This window comes from Cannabis sativa, chromosome 5 (genome assembly GCF_029168945.1).
Source record: "Cannabis sativa cultivar Pink pepper isolate KNU-18-1 chromosome 5, ASM2916894v1, whole genome shotgun sequence".
NCBI classification, from domain to species: Eukaryota; Viridiplantae; Streptophyta; class Magnoliopsida; order Rosales; family Cannabaceae; genus Cannabis; species Cannabis sativa.
In genome coordinates this window covers 75,542,939-75,565,531 of record NC_083605.1, presented here as the reverse complement: position 1 = coordinate 75,565,531, position 22,593 = coordinate 75,542,939, and the positions used below count along the sequence as shown (strand labels likewise).

General features: G+C 31.9%; 3 protein-coding genes across 5 annotated transcripts; 1 reads left to right on the top strand and 2 right to left on the bottom strand.

Moving 5' to 3' along the window:
- Window positions 1-127: 127 nt before the first annotated feature.
- LOC115716449 (uncharacterized) lies at window positions 128-5,863 on the bottom strand. 3 transcript variants are annotated; one of them, XM_030645249.2, is made up of 12 exons: window positions 5,554-5,863; window positions 5,217-5,460; window positions 5,070-5,150; window positions 4,691-4,788; window positions 3,783-4,014; window positions 3,492-3,563; window positions 3,322-3,419; window positions 2,881-3,124; window positions 2,411-2,527; window positions 1,854-2,093; window positions 1,673-1,746; window positions 128-1,137 (listed from the first exon to the last, which is right to left on the bottom strand). In XM_030645249.2, the coding sequence occupies exons 1-12, from the start codon at window positions 5,656-5,658 to the stop codon at window positions 1,093-1,095; spliced, it is 1,650 nt and encodes a 549-aa protein (XP_030501109.1). In that variant the 5' UTR covers window positions 5,659-5,863; the 3' UTR covers window positions 128-1,092. The 3 variants fall into 3 exon arrangements, with proteins under 3 accessions (XP_030501109.1, XP_030501107.1, XP_030501106.1); XM_030645247.2 differs by having other exon boundaries at window positions 128-1,240; window positions 5,554-5,862; XM_030645246.2 differs by having other exon boundaries at window positions 128-1,243; window positions 5,554-5,861.
- Window positions 5,864-7,073: 1,210 nt separating this feature from the next.
- Window positions 7,074-10,887, top strand: LOC115715665 (uncharacterized). Its single transcript, XM_030644323.2, has 6 exons — window positions 7,074-7,218; window positions 7,525-7,622; window positions 9,074-9,104; window positions 9,201-9,307; window positions 10,167-10,201; window positions 10,611-10,887. The coding sequence occupies exons 3-6, from the start codon at window positions 9,102-9,104 to the stop codon at window positions 10,676-10,678; spliced, it is 213 nt and encodes a 70-aa protein (XP_030500183.1). The 5' UTR covers window positions 7,074-7,218; window positions 7,525-7,622; window positions 9,074-9,101; the 3' UTR covers window positions 10,679-10,887.
- A 7,904-nt stretch (window positions 10,888-18,791) lies between these two features.
- LOC133038031 (uncharacterized) lies at window positions 18,792-19,676 on the bottom strand. Its single transcript, XM_061116000.1, has 2 exons — window positions 19,171-19,676; window positions 18,792-19,063 (listed from the first exon to the last, which is right to left on the bottom strand). Exons 1-2 carry the CDS (start codon window positions 19,661-19,663, stop codon window positions 19,029-19,031), a joined length of 528 nt encoding a protein of 175 aa, XP_060971983.1. The 5' UTR covers window positions 19,664-19,676; the 3' UTR covers window positions 18,792-19,028.
- Between the last annotated feature and the right edge of the window lie 2,917 nt (window positions 19,677-22,593).

Here is a 22,593-nt window from a genome sequence, read left to right as displayed (position 1 = left end):
TCTTATATTTGGTGTTAAACAAACGCCTCTTGAAGGCATTGATCAGCATACGTAAGTATAGAAAAGATGCAACTTTACACAAATACTCCAATGAAAAGAAATATCTATAAAGACATTTGGGTACAAGCAAAGTAATAAAATCAAAGTTTTGAAGCATATATTGTTTCTTCCAAGTGTTTTGGTCAACTTTTACTAATTCACAAATGTAAAGAAAGATAAGTACCTGTTTCATCTCTCCAGCACATTTTTCCTCCAGACTCCAGAGGTGTCAAACCATGTCTCCAGCGCATTTTCCCTCCAGAGGTCTTTTCATACAAGTTAATGTATCAAAAACTTTATTATGCATTCTCCCTTCTCTCCTTTTTTTTAGGGAAAGATCTTCTATTATAAATCATGGACCTTCATTTACAATAACAAAGTAAATGCGGGAGGAAATATCCTTGAATGCTGGTTAATTTACTATCCAACTCTATGAAAGCGTATTTTGCGAGGCCATGAGCAATGTTATTGGAAAGCCTCCTAACAAGAGAAATATATATAAATAAATACACACAACATAAAATTATTTCTACACCATGAGAAACATCTTAGATTAAAGATAATATTAAAACACATTCAAAATCAAAAGTAATATACAGATGCATGGGAAGGTAACATTTTTTTTAATATATGTTTTATTAGATACACTTGATCTAATGGTATTTTTGTAAAAAGATTATGGAAAAATATGAGTCCATTGAATCTGTATATAAAGATATATACGTGTACACTGAGTAGGCAGGCATACAACGTTGGTTGGCATGGTTAGTTGTCTTGTAATTCCTCTCACAGAGAAAGAATACACATTGCACTGTTGAGTGTCTGAAGACGCCCTACGAATTCTCAGTTGTGATGCCCAATTTCTCAACTTCATCTCTTTCATCAACAATGTGATGGTCAAGATATGTGATAAAGAAAATACTCTTGGAACATTCTTCCTTGCAGACAAGTATCATAGCTAAGTCGATCTGATCATTGACTCGTTATTCACAAAAAAGGCATCTGCTGTTGTGAGTGTCTAGAAGATTCCAAGATCAAAACTTGGACATTCATTCACATCCCATGCACAAGTAAAATTATCCACCGAACAATTCTTTTCTGCATCAATAGGACCACAAGAAGTAGTAGAGGAACATGGCATATCAGAACATAATGCTTCATCACACTGTTTAGAATCGATGTCCATCTTGTCTGTCTTAAGCTGCTGGAGTAATAAGCGAGCATGTAATGTTACAAATTTATCTTGGCTGGCTAAGTGACACTTTATATTTTACTCAAAAGCCAAAGACACATAGTACTTTCAAATTAGAGTATATCTTGTGAATGAGGGTGTTGAGAAAATGCAGCATTAGACTATTTTCCACAGCAGTTTTTTCTTAATTTAGTTCAAGAATGAGCATATTTTTTTAGCCATGTATCATTTGCGTTTTTCTTTTCTGTTATATAAGTATTATGTCATCTTAGAGGATTATAAAGCAGGACAAGAAAATATCAACGGTTTTAGCTTTATAAAGATAAAACATTAACTTCTCAAATCCCTCACAACATGTAAGTTATTAATTGCTAATCCAACATGTATTCAAGCAATTGGTGCAAAGGAAACCGTAGCAGATAAGATAATTAAGATCCATACCAGGTGGGAAGTTCCATTATCGTTGTTATCATTCAATAACTGACTGTCATCACCACTGGATATTGCTGCAAAGTCTGACAATAGTTGATTTGTTGTTAGATGCTGAAAATATGTAAAGAAAAAGAGATGTCGTGGTATGTAATGTTTTAAATTTGAAAATTGAAAGTTTTAGAAAACTAGCCTTCGGAAGACATATGAAATGGTTTCTTAAGGTCCATATGTTCTTTTGATTCCATAGCATCAACACTTTCACTTGATTGATCATGAAGAACTGATAATTCTGGTGTTTTATTATGTTCAGGGAAATCCATATCTGCAGCGTTTGCAAGTAGTGGCTCCTTTGTAGGGGTCGTGTTTTTATTGTCTACTGGAACATTATTTTGAATTCTGGGTTTTTGGAGAAAAGACAAAATTTGACGGGCTGCAGAAATAGATGAAGTAAACTGTAAGGTTCAGATAAGTACGGTATAAAACATTCTCATTAACCAATATAGGCAATTCTCAAAAGTGCATTTGCACTTAATCTCAATCTTCTTTTATTGCTAGGTATAATCAAATAGTTATAACCAAGATATGTCTAAACAAATGCTGAAACTTCCTGGTGAAAAACAAAATATGACACCTGCAGAAGCAAACATTTCACAAGAAAATCCAATATATTTACCAAAGAAAAACAAAAAACAAAAAATTGCCTAATTTTAATATCGTTGTGTAATTTTAAGACAGTCGTAGACATACCATTCCGCAGAGGGTTTGTAGTAGCTGTACTGCCAGATTCCTTTGAGTCTATTTTGGCTGAGAAGCTAATATCTGATTCTGTAGCTTTCCTCAAACAAGGATTACCAGAAGGTTTGTCTGTTATGCATACCAAAACATCAAAAGGAAGATTAAGGTCTATAGCTCTATGCAATAATGACTCTAAGATGATAACACTTGATCTGTTCTAGTAAAATGAAAAGAACACAGTTTCCCTTGATAACCATGGCTACATTGTCAAAAGCATAAATCTGATCTGCTGGCCTACGTGCATAATTCTAACTAACTAACGCCATTATAACTCTTTTAGATATTATGGACCAACAGCAAAGGGACACAATGTAAAAGGAAAGGTGTGATAATTACGATTGTGCATAAGAAACAAAGAAAAATGAAGGATTCATTAAATAACCACCAGAAAGGGAAATTATTTAAATGGATATCACACAAACCTTTTAAAGCGGATTTATTAAATGCAAGAGAACTTTGCTGTCTGTGCATTTTTTCAATATCCTTAACAATCTCACAACAGTTTTCCTGAGCACTGGAAGCAGCTATAGGTTCATTGTTTTCATCAGGCTGTCCAATTTCAACCAAATAAGCATCAAATACAAACGACACGCCAGTTCTTACAACTTCATCTCTTTTCAAGAATCCACTATTCAAGAGATTTCTCGTTTCATCATACAGCATTCCCTAACCAAAATATTGGTGTGTTAGGATCAAACTAAACACAACAAGAACACACAAATAGCAAGAAAGTCAAACGTCTATGATGGTAAATTACATAAGTTACTCAGCATAGAATGGGTGGACATATTTGTGGGAAATGACCAACATTTAAGACAGTGATCAAAGAAAGTTCTTAAAGAAATCTAGAACAGAACAAATACCCGCTTCCTACAGGAGCCACTATTTGCAAGCCTCAAGAAACCATCGTGAAACTTCTTGGACTTTTGAGTTAACTGTGATGTGTACATGACCTGCCACTCTGCATGAAAACATATTTAATTAGAAAGAAGATTAATGATTAGGAAAACCAAAAAGAGTTGAAAATGCTAACCTGTTGAACTAGATTGGGTTGTATCTTGACTGTTATGAGATGCCCCAGATTTAAATTCACTCTTGACAAACTCTGGAATGAAGTAAAATATTATTTTCAGTATGATACATTATTTCAGCTGTTCTGGAGCAATGAATACAAAAATACAGAAAGACAGGAAACACTATAAGATCCCACAAAAACTATACATTTACAAATATTTCCAGAAAAAAACAAAAACACCAGCAAAAATGTATTGAACAATAAATTTCATAAAATTCATAATTTGAAAAGTAAATGTCATTTGCTAACCTTCTTTAGCAGTTTTAAAGCCTCCGTGACCATAGTTTCGCTGTCCATTCATGATTCCTGTTTCTCTCTCAACATTAGAATTACTTCCTCCAAAACTCTTGTGATCTCCTTGAGGTTCTCCAATTCGAACTAAATGAGCATCAAAAGAAATTGTTGCTCCAGATTCTATCTTCTCATCCTTTTTTAAGAACTTACTATCTAGTGTACTTTTACTTTCATCCAACAGCATGAGCTGAACAGAGCCAAAATGGGGGCAGCATGAGAAATCATTCAGTCATTGAACACTTAAATGTAATGGAAGTGAGCAAGCACAATAAAACCAAATAGACCAAAGAAAGAAACACATATTTTGTGGGGGCTTAGCCACTTTATCAAGATACAATATTTACAAGTTAGTTATGACAGCTAGTTTTCAACTGTTATCGGCGTTATGTTTGTTAAGTAGTTAGAGGTTAATGTAGCTCTTGATCACAGCTACTCAAAGCCTACAAAAGAGAGTCTCATTCATTTATGTCATCGGATGATATTGAAGAGAAGACAACCTAAAATAAAGAGACTTTAGACGAGGAGGAGCTGGTTTTGCTCGAGTGTGTTGATCTCTTGTAATAGATGAAGGTTGTAATCGGAGTTAGTCTCCATAAGATACTTGTACCAAAGTCATCAATAAAGTGCTCAGCCTATAAGGCTATTCTTCTCCTGCTGATTAGATCCAAGTCTCATAGACTTGTGATTGAACCACTTGAGTTCTCTTTGTCCATTTTATAATTTATGTTCTTAGCATTCTTGTGATCTTTTTATAATTCTTTGTTATTGTTTCTGTGTCTTGATTGGTGTTGGAGACACCACATATATTGATCTATCATTTCTTCAAATTACACCAAAAAAAAAAATTAGTATGAGAACCAAACCTGCCTCCCCATGGATCCCCGAATCTCGAGCTGCACAAAACCATCATGAAACTTCTTAGACTTTTGAGTAAGCTGTGTTGTGTACATGGCCTCCCATTCTACATTATCGAGTAACTGAATTAGACGAAAACTACCATTTAAAACTACATCAAACAGGACAAAGAGCACCCAAAGAACTTGGTAAAACTCATAAAATTGAAAAGAAACAGCAGAAAATGACAAAACTACAGTTACAAATCTTAATTTTCAAGCAACAAAACCAAACAAGCCCTTAAACTCCTACAAATCTCAATTTAGACAATCCATTTTGTCGTTTTCCTTTCACTTGAATTCTCCTTTCATCATAAATTAGAAGATTTTTGAGTTAATAAAATGCTACCTGTAATGCTAGACTTTGTTATATCCGGAGTTCTTTGGCTCTGTATAGCTACATACTTGCGCACTTCTCTCTTCTTAAAATCTGAGAAAAAGTTTCACCATTACATAAATATTCATAAACTCAATTAGTATCTTTCATTACACTAACCTCTTATAATCTTCTGCGACGGACTCAAACTCAAACTCTGTCGCTGCTGCGATTTGCTTTTCTCATCTCTCCGACTATTTCTCCCAATCGAATTCAAATCAGATCTAACTTCGTGATCTCCCTCAGCATCATTAACGTCGATAAGAAAAGAATTGAATGTGAGACTTTCGCCGCAGCTAACAACCTCATCATTCTTCAAAACCTTACATTCCAAGAGCTTCTCGCACTCGTCGTACAGTGAAAGCTGCATCAAAGAAAAAACAACAAAAATTTATTCAAGTTCCAAAAAAAAAAAAAAAATACCTCCATAGATGTTACAGTAGTTGGAGTTGGAGACCTTATTGGTTGAGGTATGTTGTACTAGAAAACCGTCTTGATAAACCTTGCGCTTCTGCTTCATATGCCTTGTGTAGGTGACGCTCCATCTCTTCTTATCCTCCATTGATGCGAAATTGAGCTGAGGAATATGGAAACCTAATGAAATGGGTTTTTGATTGACGAAGATTTCTGGAGAAGAAAGATGAAGGTTTTTGCTTCTTTTTTGTTTTATATAAATGGCGGGAACCTCTAATTTATTCGTGGTAAATATGATATGACGAAATTACCCATCTAATTTTTTTTTCCCCTAAATCTAAATTTTAAATAAAATTTAGTTTGGGTAATTGCAGGTGCATTTGTGTTTCGACATCGAATAGTTTTAGCTTAATGTATTTATATGATAGTTTAAAGATTTTATATAAATAGCTAATTAATTAAGATTTTTGTCTGATAAGTATTAAATTATATTTTTAAATTTTTAAAGTGGTTAAAAATTTTACTGAATTATTAAAATTGTTGAATTTAAATATTTTTGTCTAATTTTAGTAAACAAAAGTCTAATATAGATTAAAGTTCGAGATGTATGATTTAATATATGTAAAAGTTTGATGGGCATAATTTAGTAGATATTAAAGTTTGGGAAACATAATTTAGTACATAAATAATTATTAAATTTGTAAAATTGAATAAAATAAAAAAAAGCTATTAAATCTAATAATTTAGAAGAAATTTTTAATGATTAGAAAAATTTATAAAGTGTGATTTGGTACATATTAAAATTTAGGAAGCAAAAATTTTAATTAGCTTATATTTTACGAGAAATTTAAAAAAAAAAATTAACCTGTCTAAAATAAAGTTCAAATAGTTTATTATTATATGTGTATTTTTTTTTTTTTAATTTTCATGTGTGTTAAATTATTTAAATTATTTTTTATATTATAAATTATTTTCGAAATTTTTTAAATTTTGTTGGAGTACACTATTACTTATATAGAATAGATATTGAACACCCCTAAAATATACTAATATTTATTTTTAGGCTAATTAGGATTTTTGCCCCCTGAACTTTGACATGTACTAAATTATGCCCCCTGAACTTTTAAGGCCATTGAAAATGCCCCTGGACTATTGAGATTGTTGAATTTAAGGACTTTTGTCTAATTTTATTCAATTTTACTATTTCAATGATTGTTTATATACTAAACCATATTCCCCAGACTTTGATATCTACCAAATAATGCCCTTCGAATTTTGACATGCACTAAATTATGCCCCTGGACTTTCATCTATGTTAGACTTTTTTACTAAAATTAGAAAAAAGTCCTTAAATCCAACAATCTCAATAGTTCAGTGGCATTTTCAATAACCTTAAAAGTTCAGGGGGCATGATTTGGTACATGTCAAAGTTCAGGGGGCAAAAATCCTAATTAGCCTTATTTTTACGAAACAGTGTCGTTTTATTCTTAAATTGTCGTTGTTTTTGAAACTATGTCGTTTTAACGGAATGGTGTCGTTCCTACCCAACGCATTGTCGTTTTCTATTTTCCTTTACTGTTCTGTAACTAATTTCCCAAAAATCGAAACTTGTCTTCTCCACCATTCTTCTTCTTCTTCTCACTGTGCTTGGCGGTGTGGCTGTTCAGATCTCCCTTCCTCACTGGTGTTTCGTATCATCTTCCATAAGGTATCACTGAGTTTCAAGATTGAAGTTTTAATCTATTTTAGGCTAAAGGATTCATTAATCAATCAACACTTTTCTATTGTAATTTGATAAATTTGCTTAGGTTAGGACTTGAGAGATTCTGTTCAGTTTAGTTTTGGAGCTATAGATTGATCATATATATATATATATATAAATTTACTTATGTAAGAAATGAGTATGATTTTCTGTCTTTTTGCCCCAATTTTCTTTCCTAAATTATTTTTTTGAAAAAAAAAATTGTTCTACATCGATTCATTTTCTCTTTATCTCTTCTTTCACATTTCATAGGGAAATTGAATAAACGATCAGAGCTCCACAATTATAAAGCTCCGACCTAAGGACTACGCTGAATCTCTCCGATCTTCTGTCACTCTCTTTTTTTTAAGGTAAACACACAACTTACCCTAATTTGTATGCCTTTGAATGAATCTCAAACTTGATCATGTGGAATGTTTAATTCTCAAATTCAATTTCTTCTTATTTGACAAAATTGCATTTAGATAGCTTTCATCTTTGTTTCTCACCAAATTTTGTTTATGAAAAGAGTTCTTTGCTTTGTGGGCATCATTGGTTGTGGTCCTAAACAAGGTCTAAACAGCAAAAGGGTATAGCTTTCATGAAGTAGCTGTAGCTGTTTCAAAAACACTATTTGTTTTCTGAGAAACTGTGTTGCATCAGTAGTACATGTTGCATATAGAATCATATGTGATCTGGCATATATGTGTAGTACATATTATATGTGCACTCAAATATAATTTTTGATCAAACAGATGGATCGTTCCAAATAAAGAACCTTGTCATGAACCTCTTTCCATGTTTGCAGACACCAAAAAAAAACTATCCATGTTTATTTGTTTTTAAACTAAACTTTCATTAGTTTATCGAGTATATAAGCACATCACGATGCTTTATGCTCTCTTTTGATAAATATGTTACATAGTTAATGATGAGTTACATTTTGTAGTAACAGATGTGACACAAACTGAGCTCATTTTGAAAAAAGGCATTCCTTATATATTTTGTCATGTGGATGTTTTGATATGTTATATAGTCGATCATGTTGCTTTTTTATTGTACAGTTAAGTTTGTTCATGGACTGATATAGAAAAAATTGAACTTTTTTCTTCACATTAGCTTAGAATAAAAATTTATACTTAGAAATTTAATCATACTTTTACATACATATATATGTATATATATTTTTTTTTTTAATGAAATCCGACCCTTAAAATTTTGTGTTCACAGATTCAGTAATGACTAGTTGTGGAATGATATCATGGGCTGGTCATTATTGATTCTTAGTTAATGTGAATTGTTGTGTAACCCATTAGGATCATTTTTTCTAAAAGTGAACCTAAAATTGTTGGATCCAAGTATCTGGTTTTGATATATTTTGAAACCATTCCTAGGATCCATGATAAATTTGAAAAATCTATTGTTGCTTTATGAATGCCTTGACAAGTTCTCTTGTAGAATGCTATTGGGAATTTGGAAGCAATGCTGCAATATTTTATTGTCAGTTATCAATTTTATGCGATCAGTTTTTTTTTTTTTTTCTTTTGACATTTTGTATGCATATATATTCACCTTTTTTGGTTGCTGGCTTGCTGCTATGTGCTAGTTTGGTTTGGTCTATCTTTATGTTGCACTTTTGGTCTTTCTGGGGCTTTTTCTCTGTGCTTTTCTCAAATATTTTATCTTGGCTGAACCCTTCCTCAGATTCAACCAATCTAATAATCAACTGGGCAAGAGGGTTTTTTCTACAGTTGTTCACCGTTTTTACGTGGATTACATTTTGTTTCTTGGGATCTCATTTGCATTCACATTTTCTCTGCAGATCTCATTGAATTCAAGAAAACTCAGAAATGGTAATAGGGCTTTTTTTATCAATTATTCTTTAGTTAATTTGAATAATGTGTTTTGTTTAATTGCTTATTTGAATTTGCTTGTACTTGGTGTTTCAGTCTGCGCTTTTCAATTTTCATTCATTTTTGACGGTGGTGCTCTTGGTAATCTGCACTTGCACTTTCTTGAAGATGCAGTTTCCTGCCATTCTCGAGCAAAAAACTGGGTTTGTTCTTAACTCGTTCTTTCGTATGATGGGCTTCTCATTATTCTTTGTATCATGTTTTCGCTTTTGGGTATGATTGCTTGTGATTTTGTTTAGCCAGTTCCCACCAGTAATATGGTGCTTATGGAAAGTTTCATAACGTTTAGAAAATGCAGTTCAGAGATGAGCAGGGTGTTAACATTTACATATTTACATATTTATTGATTACATTGCAAGGAATTGGTGAAGTTCATGCATATTATAAAGAAAAAAATTGTACTAATTAACAACATAATGTCCAATTCAATATATTGTGTATTGTTGCCCAATGTATGCTTCGAGTTCGAGACCAGCTCTGAGCAAGACAATTCTCCCCATATATAATATCGTAGTTTGCATTAATCATGATATGTGTAAGGTTTGGAGTTTGGAATGTAGGGATGAGATGTGTAGTATTGATTTGTGTTTTCACCATGTAAAAGTTTATATGGGCTGAGAATTTCTCCTTTGCCATTATAAATCACAATAAGTACATTATATAGGGTACTACGGATTATTTTATGTTAGGCTCTCCTATATATAATATATAATTTTTTTTGTGATTGGGGAAATAGGAGATGAGGAAGCGATGATTATATGCTTAATTTCATTGTGAAAAAAAGAAGTGAATGATTAGGCTTGTGCTTTGTTTGCTTCATTGAATATTTGATTCAATTCTTCAGAGTTAGTTTCCTAATCCTACCTAGTTAACTACAAATATGCCGGGAGCCGGGGGCCCTAGGCCAATTATATTTTGCACTACAAGTGTTTGCTTGCATTATTAGATCTGTGGTTTGACCTAGCTAATTTTCTGATTTATGTCTTTATGTCTTTTTGGCAGGTTTCGGGGATTCTTTTGGAAGGCAGCAAGAATAGGTTGGTAATAAAGTATTTTGTTTCAAAATTTTCTTCATATTGCATATCACACCTAATACTTGAACTCAAAATAATGCTTGGAAGAACGGGGAAGCTTTTGTGAGTAGAAAGATAGAAAGCTTTATTTTCTAGGTTATAACTTATGTTCGCAAAATGCTGTCAAATAAGCTTGGCCTAACAAACTCTGTGTGGAGGCTGCTTGATAAAGTTCTGTAGTTTGAAAGTTGGTTTCTTTTCGGTTTTCCAAATGCAGTACTAATGGCTGAGATTATTTAGAAAATGAGCTTAGAATATTAAGAGCTAGTTAATGACACCTGGTTAGTATGTGATCAGATCAAACTAGCAAAAAACTTCATAACTTCAAGTGTTCGAGTTTTGCATCATTCAGTCTTCTTTTTTCCTGATACAGGTGAACGGTTGAGCCCTTGGGTTGCTGTTGGATGTTTCTCAATGGGTGTTTCAATCATATTTTTCTAGGTAGAGATCGCCTTACGCCTTGTGTTTTAACCATTCAAGTCACTGATTGAACCCTCTGTCTGTAAGACTTTTTATATTATAGTAATGAAAAGTTGTTGTCATTTTTTTTTAATTATTGGTATTTCATCTTCATTATCTTTCATTCCTTCCACTCCATGAGGTGGAAAGAAATAGAGCTATTATAATCAAGTTTCAGAGTAGTTTGAATATATTCATTTGGGTTTTTCATCTTTTTTAAGATTTAGGAGAACTTTTACACTTATAAATGTAAATTGTGTTGCATGAAATGTTGAAAATAGAGCTAAACATTCAAACTACACATAAATAATTCCAGAGTAGTTGAATTGAATGTATTCATTGATTCATTTGGTTTTGCAAGAGTGTGTCTCTTAAATTGAATGGCATGTAATTAACTCATAAGATCATAAAATCATTCTACTTAATGTCAATTATTTTCTAGATCCAACCCCCATAAATGTTACCATACTAAAATTTTATACTATTTAACTATCTTCTATTCTTATGAACATTTTACATGCAACAAGTATAAGAATATCAACACTTCACTTTCTATCTGCTATAACCCACTTACAATACTTTAAAGACTAATTAGAATTTTTTCTCTCGAATTATTATTACTACCAAATCGTGTCTTCTAATTTTCTTCATCCATTAAATTTTTTTCTCAAATCATTAACATTGTTGATTTACCACTTCAAGTCTTTATTGGGTCCTTATACCCACATAATGATTTTATACGCGAGTACGTCCCTTTGGCTGTTTCATGGAATGACGATAGATCCTACAAACCAATACGAGTGTTTCCAGCATGCTTTGTCTTCACTCGGACACTTTCTGGGAAAATTTCTTAGGAGGTCACCTATCTTGAAATTATCCCAGGTCAAGCATGCTTAATCGTGGAGTTCTTTTGTAATGAGCTATCGAAAAATAAGATGTACCTTGTTAATATAGGTAGTACTAATCAATCCATTCAAGTCCTCTTCAACTGTGTAGTCTTATACATACACAGTCTCAGAATCATCACATGACCTTCCTCCCGATCTCCCCTTCAAATTACGGGATTCTGACTGTCACAGTTGAAATATAATATTATTCCGTTTATTACCAATTGTTTTAAATTAGATACCGATATTTTACGCTACAATAATATCTAGCAACAAAGCGCAAACAATTCAATACATGCACATAACCATCCATTCATGTCGGCCTTAGTAGTAGTAGTAGTATTTGAGGCTAACACTACTAAACATTAAAATGTACAAATTTGGCTGTGTGTGTGTAAAACATAATCTTAATTAAAACCCAGCCACAAATTTGTGTGGGTGTAGGGAAATGTTAATGGTTGGCATTAAGGGTGGGTAGCAAAGCTCAACACGACTCCCTCTAGCTATTTGTGTAGTTTGTCTTATATAATAATATAATGGGTCCAATTCCATATCCATATTTCATATTTCCATACCTGCATTTCTCTCCTTGTGTTTTTAACGTCACCATATACGTATTGGCACACACCCATTTTCAATCAAGACAAAAAAATATAAGAAAGAAAAAAACTTTGTCCATAACCACAACAATGGTATTTGAAAAATGAATATGTTTTTTAAAAGTAATTTTCGGCGTAAATATCTAAGTTTAACTTTCAGTTGCAGATAAATATTTAAGTTTGTTTTAGATAAATAGTAGCATAAGTACCCAAAATTTTATGTTTGACAGCGGTATAAGCTCAATGTTTATTTTTAGTGGCATAAGTATCTAATATTTGCAAAATTGTAATTTATTCTTAGTTTCGTCAGTATAGATTTCGATTTGAATTTATTAAAAGAATATTTGGAAGAAACTGATACTACAAGTTTTTGTCTAAATCTAATGATCTAGAATTTGGGCCTTATACATGCAATGTTTGAGATAATAACAAACTTTGTACTCACGAAATTATAGAAAAACTAAAGTACAAACATTAGGTATTTATGCCGATAAAAGTAAATATTAGGTTTATGTCATTTACAAAATTAAAATTTTGAGTATTTATGCCACTAAATAAAATTAAAATATAATGATCTTGACCAATTAGAGACTTACACGTGATTATTGACTTGACACTTACTAGTCAAGTATCTACAGAAGTTTTAAAAATATAACTTAAATATTATTACCATATAAAATTAAACTTAAAAATTTATCTACAGTTAAAAATTAAAATTAAGTATTTATTCTGTAATTTTTTTTATTAATCCTTTTATTAGAAGATGAAACTATAAATATATGTTGTCCATTGTGTCTTTTTCAGTTGTTATATATATCATCTCATCAACTTTACTTTGACAAGTCTATTATTGTTGTTGTTTTCTTCTTCTTCTCTTTAATGTTTTAGTGTTTTTTTTTTTTCCGATTTCATTCTAAATTTATTTTAAGTATTACTTTCACATTAAGCAACAACACTAGTATACAATAATACTAGATATGGAGAAAATATTTTGTCCCATTTTATATAAGGCATTAGGAAAAATAAATAAATTTGAGCACTTATTCAAAAAAAATAAATAATATTTTAAAAATCACTAAAAAAATAAATAATTTATTGGAGCTCTTAAATTGGGTGAGTCTTAAACTCAAACATAATCTATTTTAATTTACGTTCGACCCTGATATATAATATATTTATTTTTAAAATCGTTAAATTAATAATTAAATTGATCCAACAACTTTAATTATTAGAAATTAAAATTCATAATAAAACTTGTAATGTATAACAAAAATACATTAGGTTTGGTTTTTGGAAGACAAAATCTATTACCTATTAATATTAAAAGTCAACTAACACAAACTTCAATGTGTAGTAGTACTATTCATCTAAAACCAAACTTTCTTCTTTAGTTCATTACAAAATAAAAATTAAGGAAGAAAAAAAAAAGTCAGAAGTCATCATATTGTAATCATTACCATATCTTCTAAAACAAAAAGGTTTCTTTTAAGCTTTAATTACACAAAAAAGAAGAATATTAGTAAGAAGAGAATTCTTAAAAAATATTATTAGTACCTAGTATTTTTTTCGGTGTTACATTGTTATTAGTGTAATTAAATATGTATTTTATATAATTTAATAAAATAATTTTTAAGAAATATCGCCAATAAATCATGAGACATCACTTATAAAAAGTATTGAGAATCACCGATACCTAATAGCAATATTTTGTAAGAACCTTAATTTTTAATTTTTAGATATATTATATCAAATTATTATATATGAAATGAAACTCCCAATACTTTTGGAGTAGTAGAGTTTAAAGTACGATAATTATTAATACTAATACGTAGCTTTGGCAACGTGTTGTCATCAATACAATGACTTCATTTTTTATATATGTTTATTTATAAATATCTTCCTTTAAAAAAATGAAATAAATATTTGAAAGAAAATAAATAAAATAAAATACATAAAATGTGAAGAGCAATTTGTTGGGTCTTTATGTTTTGTATGTGTGCCACATTAGAAAATTATGAGCCAATTTCACACAATTGTGTTATGAGAAAAACAGTTGTACTGTGAAAAAAAATAAAGATAGATGTAGTAGATTTGTGGAAAAAAAAAATTGAGTTGAGTATTTAGTAAATTATGATTATAAATATAATGAACTAAATTATAACATTATATCATTGTATCTTAACAACTCATAATCATAACATGACAGAAGACAAGAGCGATATAATGATATAATGAGTTTCGCCAAAAGATTACAAGACTTCTGAACGAAATTTATATGTATGTCAGAAAGATACACAATCCCTTTCTGACATTCCATTCTCTCATGCATAAATAAAGCGATTTCTGTCACTTTGTCGAATACTAACCACATCTAATGTCAATTAAGATCCAGTTGAGTCTCCCTCTTGCATAATGTTGGTAGAAATTACTTTATTTAAAATACTCTAAACAACCCCATTAGAGGGTTAAGATTGTTTAATTAAGTTTCTTAATTAAGGATGTCATTACCCATATAGAGCAACACCCTCAATATAAAGGGATCCCAATTTTTCGGTCTTAAAGCAAAAACGTTGCAAAAATATTGAACACAATAACACTTTTATAATATTTACTTGTAGACTAAAATTTATTTAACACTCCAACCACGTAAAAATTATTATCTCATCTTCTACAAAACTCTAAACATTTAAGTTTTCATATTTTATTGTAATTGCTAAAAATCTCAATCAACAACATGAAATTGATTTTGAACCTTATTTTTAAAATTGTAAATTATTTAGAATTTCTAATAACTACAATATACATTGTCATATCAAACTAAAATAAGTTATAATTTATCTACGTATCAAAAACCGAAACGATCTTAGATGCCCCCCAATATAAAAGTCTCTTATATATTTATATTGTTAGACTATATATATAGTGTATGTAATATAGCATATACAATGATATGAAATGCGGAAAATAAACTGTAATCATATCTATAATATATGCAATGAAAGGATCGATGTACCTCCAGCCATTGATCTTTGAGCTTCAAACCCTGCGATAGCTTCAGTATTGGAGTTCGGGCTTCCTCGCTCTCTCAACTCTCTTTAGATGGAATTTGCTGAATGGATTCAGAATGAGTGAGGAGCTCGGGGACCGAGACCCTATATTTATAGGTGAGATACTCCATCAAGCATTCGTGCCACATTAATTGTCAGAATATTTTGACAATTAATTCAGGAAATCAAATCAGGTAATGAATATAGAAATCTGACCATATATAGAATATTACATAATTGATTTTGTCCAGATTTAATGAATATAAAATATTCATTTATCAGAAAATCAATTATTTATTTATTTCCTTAAATAGAAAATCATTTCCTTAATTAGAAAATAATTTCCATAAATAAAAATATTCTAATATTCTCCCACTTGGTCAGCATTTAAACTAAAGTATTCAAACCCAACGTTCCTCATTATATAATAAACATACGAATCATAGCGACATGTCCTCATTATGAATCGAGTATTATCTTCCATGTATTACAATACATTTATTATATAACAATGTACTTTATGTGGCAATGTACTTAAGTGAATAAACCCTAAACCTTATGTTTATTCGTGGTCCTACGAAATTTTTCTCAAATGTAAAATTAAGATGCGCATAAATATGAGAAAAATCAAAATAAGAGTTTCATTAATAATAACTTTATTTGTACAAATTACATAAGGGAACCAAGTCCCATGTTCTCTACATGATCCTTGAATTTATGAGGTGGCAAGCCTTTTGTCATAGGATCGGCAATCATCAATTCAGTGCTAATGTGTTGAATGACCACTTTATTTTCCTTAACACGTTCTCTAATTGCTAAGTACTTAATGTCGATGTGCTTGCTTCGACTTCCACTTTTGTTGTTCTTAGCCATGAAAACAGCAGCTGAATTGTCACAGAACATCTTTAGCGGCCTTGCAATGGAATCAACCACTCTAAGGCCTGAAATGAAACTCTTTAGCCATACACCATGTGATGTAGCCTCAAAGCAAGAAACGAACTCAGCCTCCATAGTAGAAGTAGCAGTCAAGGTTTGTTTGTTACTCCTCCAGGACACAGCTCCACCAGCAAACATAAACACGTAACCAGATGTAGATTTACGTGAATCAGTACAACCAGCGAAATCTGAGTCTGAGTAGCCAACTACTTCTAAATTGTCAGTTCGTTTGAACATCAGTTTGTAATCCTTAGTACCCTGAAGATACCTCATTACTTTCTTTGCAGCTTTCCAGTGGTCTATCCCCGGGTTACTCTGAAATCTTCCTAACATTCCGACGAATAAGCAATGTCGGGTCTTGTGCACACTCCGAGCATACATTAGGCTTCCAACGGCGAAGCATAAGGAATGTTCTTCATTTGTTCTCTTTCAAAATCATTCTTTGGGCACTGGCTCAAATTTAATTTATCACCCTTCATAATTGGTGCAACGCTCGGTGAACAATCTTTCATATGAAATCTTTCTAAAACTCTGTTGATGTAGGCTTCTTGAGATAAACCTAAGATACCTCGGTATCTATCTCTATGAATCTTAATGCCTATGACATAGGATGCTTCACCCATGTCTTTCATCTCAAAGTTCTTTGAAAGAAATTGTTTCACTTCACGTAGCAACCCTTTATCATTGGATGCAAGAAGAATATCGTCCACATATAAAACAAGAAAACAAATTTTACTCCCACTTTCCTTCAGGTATATGCATTGATCCATGACATTCTCTTCAAATCCAAAGGAAGAGATGACATCATGAAATTTTAAATACCATTGGCGAGATGCTTGTTTTAATCCATAGATGGACTTCTTGAGCTTGCATACCAAATCCCGACCTTCACTAGAGGTGAATCCTTCTGGTTGTTTCATGTATACCTCCTCCTCTAGATCACCATTCAGAAAAGCGCTTTTACATCCATCCGCTCCAGCTCTAAATCAAAATGAGCAACTAATGCCAAGATGACTGCGAGGGAATCTTTCTTTGATACAGAGAGAAAAGTCTCCGTATAGTCAATTCCTTCCTCTTGAGTGAATCCTTTAGCAACAAGTCTCGCTTTGTACCTCTCGGTGTTGCCTAATGAGTCTTTCTTAGTTTTATAGACCCATTTACAGCCAATGGCTCTCGCCCAATTAGGCAACTTTACAAGTTCCCGTACTCGTTGCACCTCATAGAATTCATTTCATCATCCATAGCATTGTACCACAATTTTGATTCTCTACTGTTCATAGCTTGTAAAAACGTTTCTGGATCATTTCCAATTCCAATATCAGATTCTAATAAATACACAACATAGTCTTTATAAATCCTTGGTTTGATAGGTCTAGTAGATCTTCTTAAGACTTCACCAACAGGCTCTTGGGGAGCAACGGCGGAGTTCAGCAGGTTGTTCAACAGTTGCAGGCAACTCTTGAACATTTTGATCTACTGGATTATCATTACCAACTTGTGGATCTTCAGTGATTGGTAATGGTTGTTCAACATTCGTTTGAACGACAGGAGTGTTAACCATTATCAATCTTGCTTTTGAAGTGGAAGGTTCTGAAGGATCTTTTTCAGGACCTAAGTCCTTTGATTGATCACTCCCACTGATCAAGGCATTCTCAAGAAATTTTGCATTCCTTGATTCCACAATTCTTGTGCTATGAGATGGACAATAAAACTTGTAACCTTTAGACTTTTCAGCGTACCCTATAAAGAATCCACTTATGGTCCTCGGGTCCAATTTCTTCTCTTGTGGATTATATATTCTGACTTCAGATGGACATCCCCAAATGCGTACATGATTCAAACTTGGTTTCCAACCTTTCCATAATTCAAAAGGAGTTTTTGAGACTGCCTTTGTTGGAACTCGGTTTAATATGTACACGGATGTCTTTAATGCTTCAGTCCACAAGGATTTAGGAAGGTTAGAGTTGCTACTAAGCATACTCCGCACCATGTCCATTAATGTTCGGTTTCTTCTTTCGCAACACCATTTTGCTCGGGTGTACGGCAAGGTGTAATGGGCAACAATCCCATTTTCTTCAAGAAACTTCGCAAATGCACCGGGTGCTTGTCCATCTTACTCGTGTATCTACCATAATACTCACCTCCTCTATCTGATCTCACTATCTTAATTTGCTTGTTGCATTGTTTCTCTACTTCAGCTTTAAATATCTTAAAGACATCTAATGCTTCACTTTTATTATGAAGTAAGTAGATATACATGTAACGTGAGTAATCATCTATGAATGAGATGAAGTATTTCTGACCATGTGACTCCATATCTGGACTACATATATCAGTATGTATGATTTCTAATATTTCAGAACTCCTATGGACACCAGTTTTGACAGACTTGGAGGTTTGCTTTCCCTTAATGCAATCCACACAAGTATCAAAGTCAGTAAAATCTAAGGTATTGAGTACCCCATCTTTTACCAACCTTTTAATTCTATCAATGGAGATATGTCCCAATCTCCGGTGCCACAATGTACAGGAATCCTCTTTCATAACACATCTCTTAGTGCCAGCGTGAACATGCATAACATTATTAGTGGTATTATTTTGTAAATTAAGGCAGTAAAGACCATCAGACAAAATACCATTTCCAACACATTCAGATTTATAATATAAATTGAAATATTTGTCTGAAAATGTAAAGGAAAAACCAAAGGGTATAAGTCTTGAAACTGAAATCAAGTTTCTAGAGAAACTTGGTACATAAAAGGTCTTTTCTAACTTTAAAACAAAACCATTACTTAAAACTAAATTGCATGTTCCAATAGCTTCCACATGTGAGCCCATCTTGTTTCCAGATAAGATGCTTTGCTCACTTGCCACTGGCTTCCTTAGATTTTGAATATCCTGCAAGGAATTTGTTATGTGAATTGTTGAACCGGAATCAATCCACCATGTGTTAAGATTAACATTAGCCATATTAGATTCATAACATACTAAGGAAATTGGATTACCTTTGTCATCCATCCATTTCTTGAACTGGCTGCACTCCCTTTTCGCATGTCCCTTTTGTTTACAAAAGAAACATTTGATGGAATCTTTCTTTATGGCAGCCTTGGGAGCCATGGGCTTTTTCCCTTTGTTCTTCTTGAATGGCTTGCGTTTCTTAGGTTGAGTGGTCAGGTGAACACTTTCTCCTTGCTCCTGTAGGAGCCTGGCTTCCTCTTGAACACACATGGTCATCAATTCATTGATAGTCCATTTTTCTTTATGTGTGTTGTAGGAAATTTTGAAAGGCCCATACTGTGGAGGAAGATTGTGAAGGATGTAATGAACCAGGAAGGTATCAGGAATGATAACGTCGAGTTTCTTCAAATGAGCAGTGATGTCCCTCATTTTAGAAATATGTTCTCGAACTCCTTTAACACCGGTGAGTTTTGTGGACGAGAACTCTTGGATGAGGTTGATGAACAAGGATTTATCTGAAGTGTCAAACTGTTCATCCATAACTTTGATAAAGTCTTTCACCTTCTCGTGTGGCTCCACCGATCCACGCATTCCCATAGGAATTCGGACATAATGAACATGATGCGAGACGATTAGATTGCTCCCACTTTTCACGCAAAGGTAATCTCGACGGCGGTGCTAGTATCAGTGATAGCAGCTGGTTCATCTTTCCTTATTGCATAATCCATGTCAGTGCAAGCTAGGTGGAGAAGAACTCGTTCCTTCCAGATTTTGAAGTTGTCACTCCTAAGCTCAGGGATTTCACTAGTGATTTCAGCATATTTAGAGGTGGATGAAATAGCTGCAAGAATAGGATTACAAAAAATTTAGATGTTTAAAAGAATTGAGGCTTTAATGAATTCATGTTTTACCAATGTAGAAACATGATGAAGATGAAAATTTTATTAAATCTAAAATTGCATGTGGGCTAAATTTTAAATCTAATAAAATTAGATGAACTTTATGATAGATTTAATGAAGTATTTAATTTAGAAATAATGGAGGAATGAAATCTATCTTTAATTAAAATTTGTGATAACACTATTAATTCAAATCCTCATAACTCCCTGTGGGGTAAATTAAGAGAATTTAACTTAATATATTATCCTAATTAATTATAAAAATATAATAAAATCCCTGTGGGGTAAAATTATTATATCCAAATAATTAATTACAAGTTTTGTCCATTAAGGTGAATTTTAATTAATATATAATTTTATATAATTAAAGATGCTGTGGCTACTCCCTAATTATAAAAAATTATATTTTCACTTTAGACATTAGGTATTGGGCTCTACCTAAAAGTAATTTCGTTATTAACATAATAGACAATCACTGAGATTAGTGCTCTAGTGTGGTCGTCCGAAGATCATTAAAAACCGTTCTAGATATGAGCATTTGTCCTGTGTTCATGTTTTCTTATGTCAAACCACAAAACTACTTACGTTTTATTCATATTTTATTCATTTTATAAAGTTTTATGAATAATTTTATGAATAATTTTATGAAGTTTTATGAAACTTAATTGCTAAATAAAATATTCAACCTATCTTAATGTTTGAATATTTCTAAATATATCTAGCACTATAAAAGGAATTTATGTATAGCATTTAAATCATACAAATCTAAATTAATTGCATTAAACATAAATTTGTCAAATAAATACAAAATAATACAATTAATGTATGATCATTAATTAAATGCAAATTCCTTAATATGAAATTAATGGCAGATTTTTCAAAATTAATTTAGACAATAAATTGCAGAAATTTGGTAATATATAATTAAATGCACAAATTAGCACAATTTTTACATGCCTAAATAAATCATGTAATAAATTACCAAATTTAAACAAATTTCCATTTTCAATTTATACTAAATATATGTATTAAACAAAAATGGAAAATTAACTAAATGCAATTTATTGACTAAATTAACACTGAAATGGGAAAATAATTAATATTCCAAAAAAATAAAAATTTATAAAAAAAATTCGGAATTTTTCCTTTTTTTTTTTTTTTTTTTTTTTTGAAAAAACCATCGCCCGTAAACGACATGTCGTTTTTGCAAAACGCAAAAACGACACGTCGTTTTTACTCCGACGGGCCGAAAAAGAATGAATAAACGACACGTCGTTTTCCCCAAAGGAAAAACGACACGTCGTTTTGTACAATGAAGAGTCGCCAAAAAACGAAAAACGACATGTCGTTTTTCACAGTATGAAAAACGACATGTCGTTTACTACAAACGACAGCTGAAATGAATGCCTTCAAACGACACGTCGTTTTTGTAAAACGACACGTCGTTTTTGGGCAAACGACACGTCGTTTTTTGGAAAACGACATGTCGTTTGCGTCGTCTTCTTCAGCCAAACCGGGTCGATTTTGACCCGTTTTTCTGCACTCGGGTCCGTCGAATCCGACCCAAACCCGATCGAAAATTGCGTTTCCGACTACCAAATTGCGTGTTTTCAAATCTAAAATGTTCTAAATCAAATAATAAAGAGATCCACATAGATTTTATGCACGAAAACACGAAAAAATATATACTTTAATATCACGAAACTAATCGGGTCCGAAAAAGTTTTAACTGAAAATTTTTTCCATCTTTAAGTTTTTCAATGAATTTTCAATGCTTAGATCGATCTATAATACTATACGAATATAGTAATGTATATAGAATTCGAAATAAACACCAAAAATGAAAAAAGGAAAAAACAAAACCATGGACCGATCGTGATTATATATACGCATGTATATATATATATATGCATGTATATATCACATAATAAAAAAATGAATATTATGATTATTATTATGTGACAAAACATATATATAATATACAATATATATATAAACATATATACATATAAAATATATATATATACACGTACGAATGTATGAGTATATAATATATATGTATATATGAACAATAAAATATATATATATGTATAAACTGATTAAAAAGTATATATAATATAAATGGTATGAATATAAATATATATATATACGTAACCGAAAACAAATATGTATATATATGAACGGTATATGTATGTATATGTATGTATATATATATATATGAAACTCAAATAAAATCAAGGCAGAGATAAATCCGCTCTGATACCAACTGTTAGACTATATATATAGTGTATGTAATATAGCATATACAATGATATGAAATGCGGAAAATAAACTGTAATCATATCTATAATATATGCAATGAAAGGATCGATGTACCTCCAGCCATTGATCTTTGAGCTTCAAACCCTGCGATAGCTTCAGTATTGGAGTTCGGGCTTCCTCGCTCTCTCAACTCTCTTTAGATGGAATTTGCTGAATGGATTCAGAATGAGTGAGGAGCTCGGGGACCGAGACCCTATATTTATAGGTGAGATACTCCATCGCATTCGTGCCACATTAATTGTCAGAATA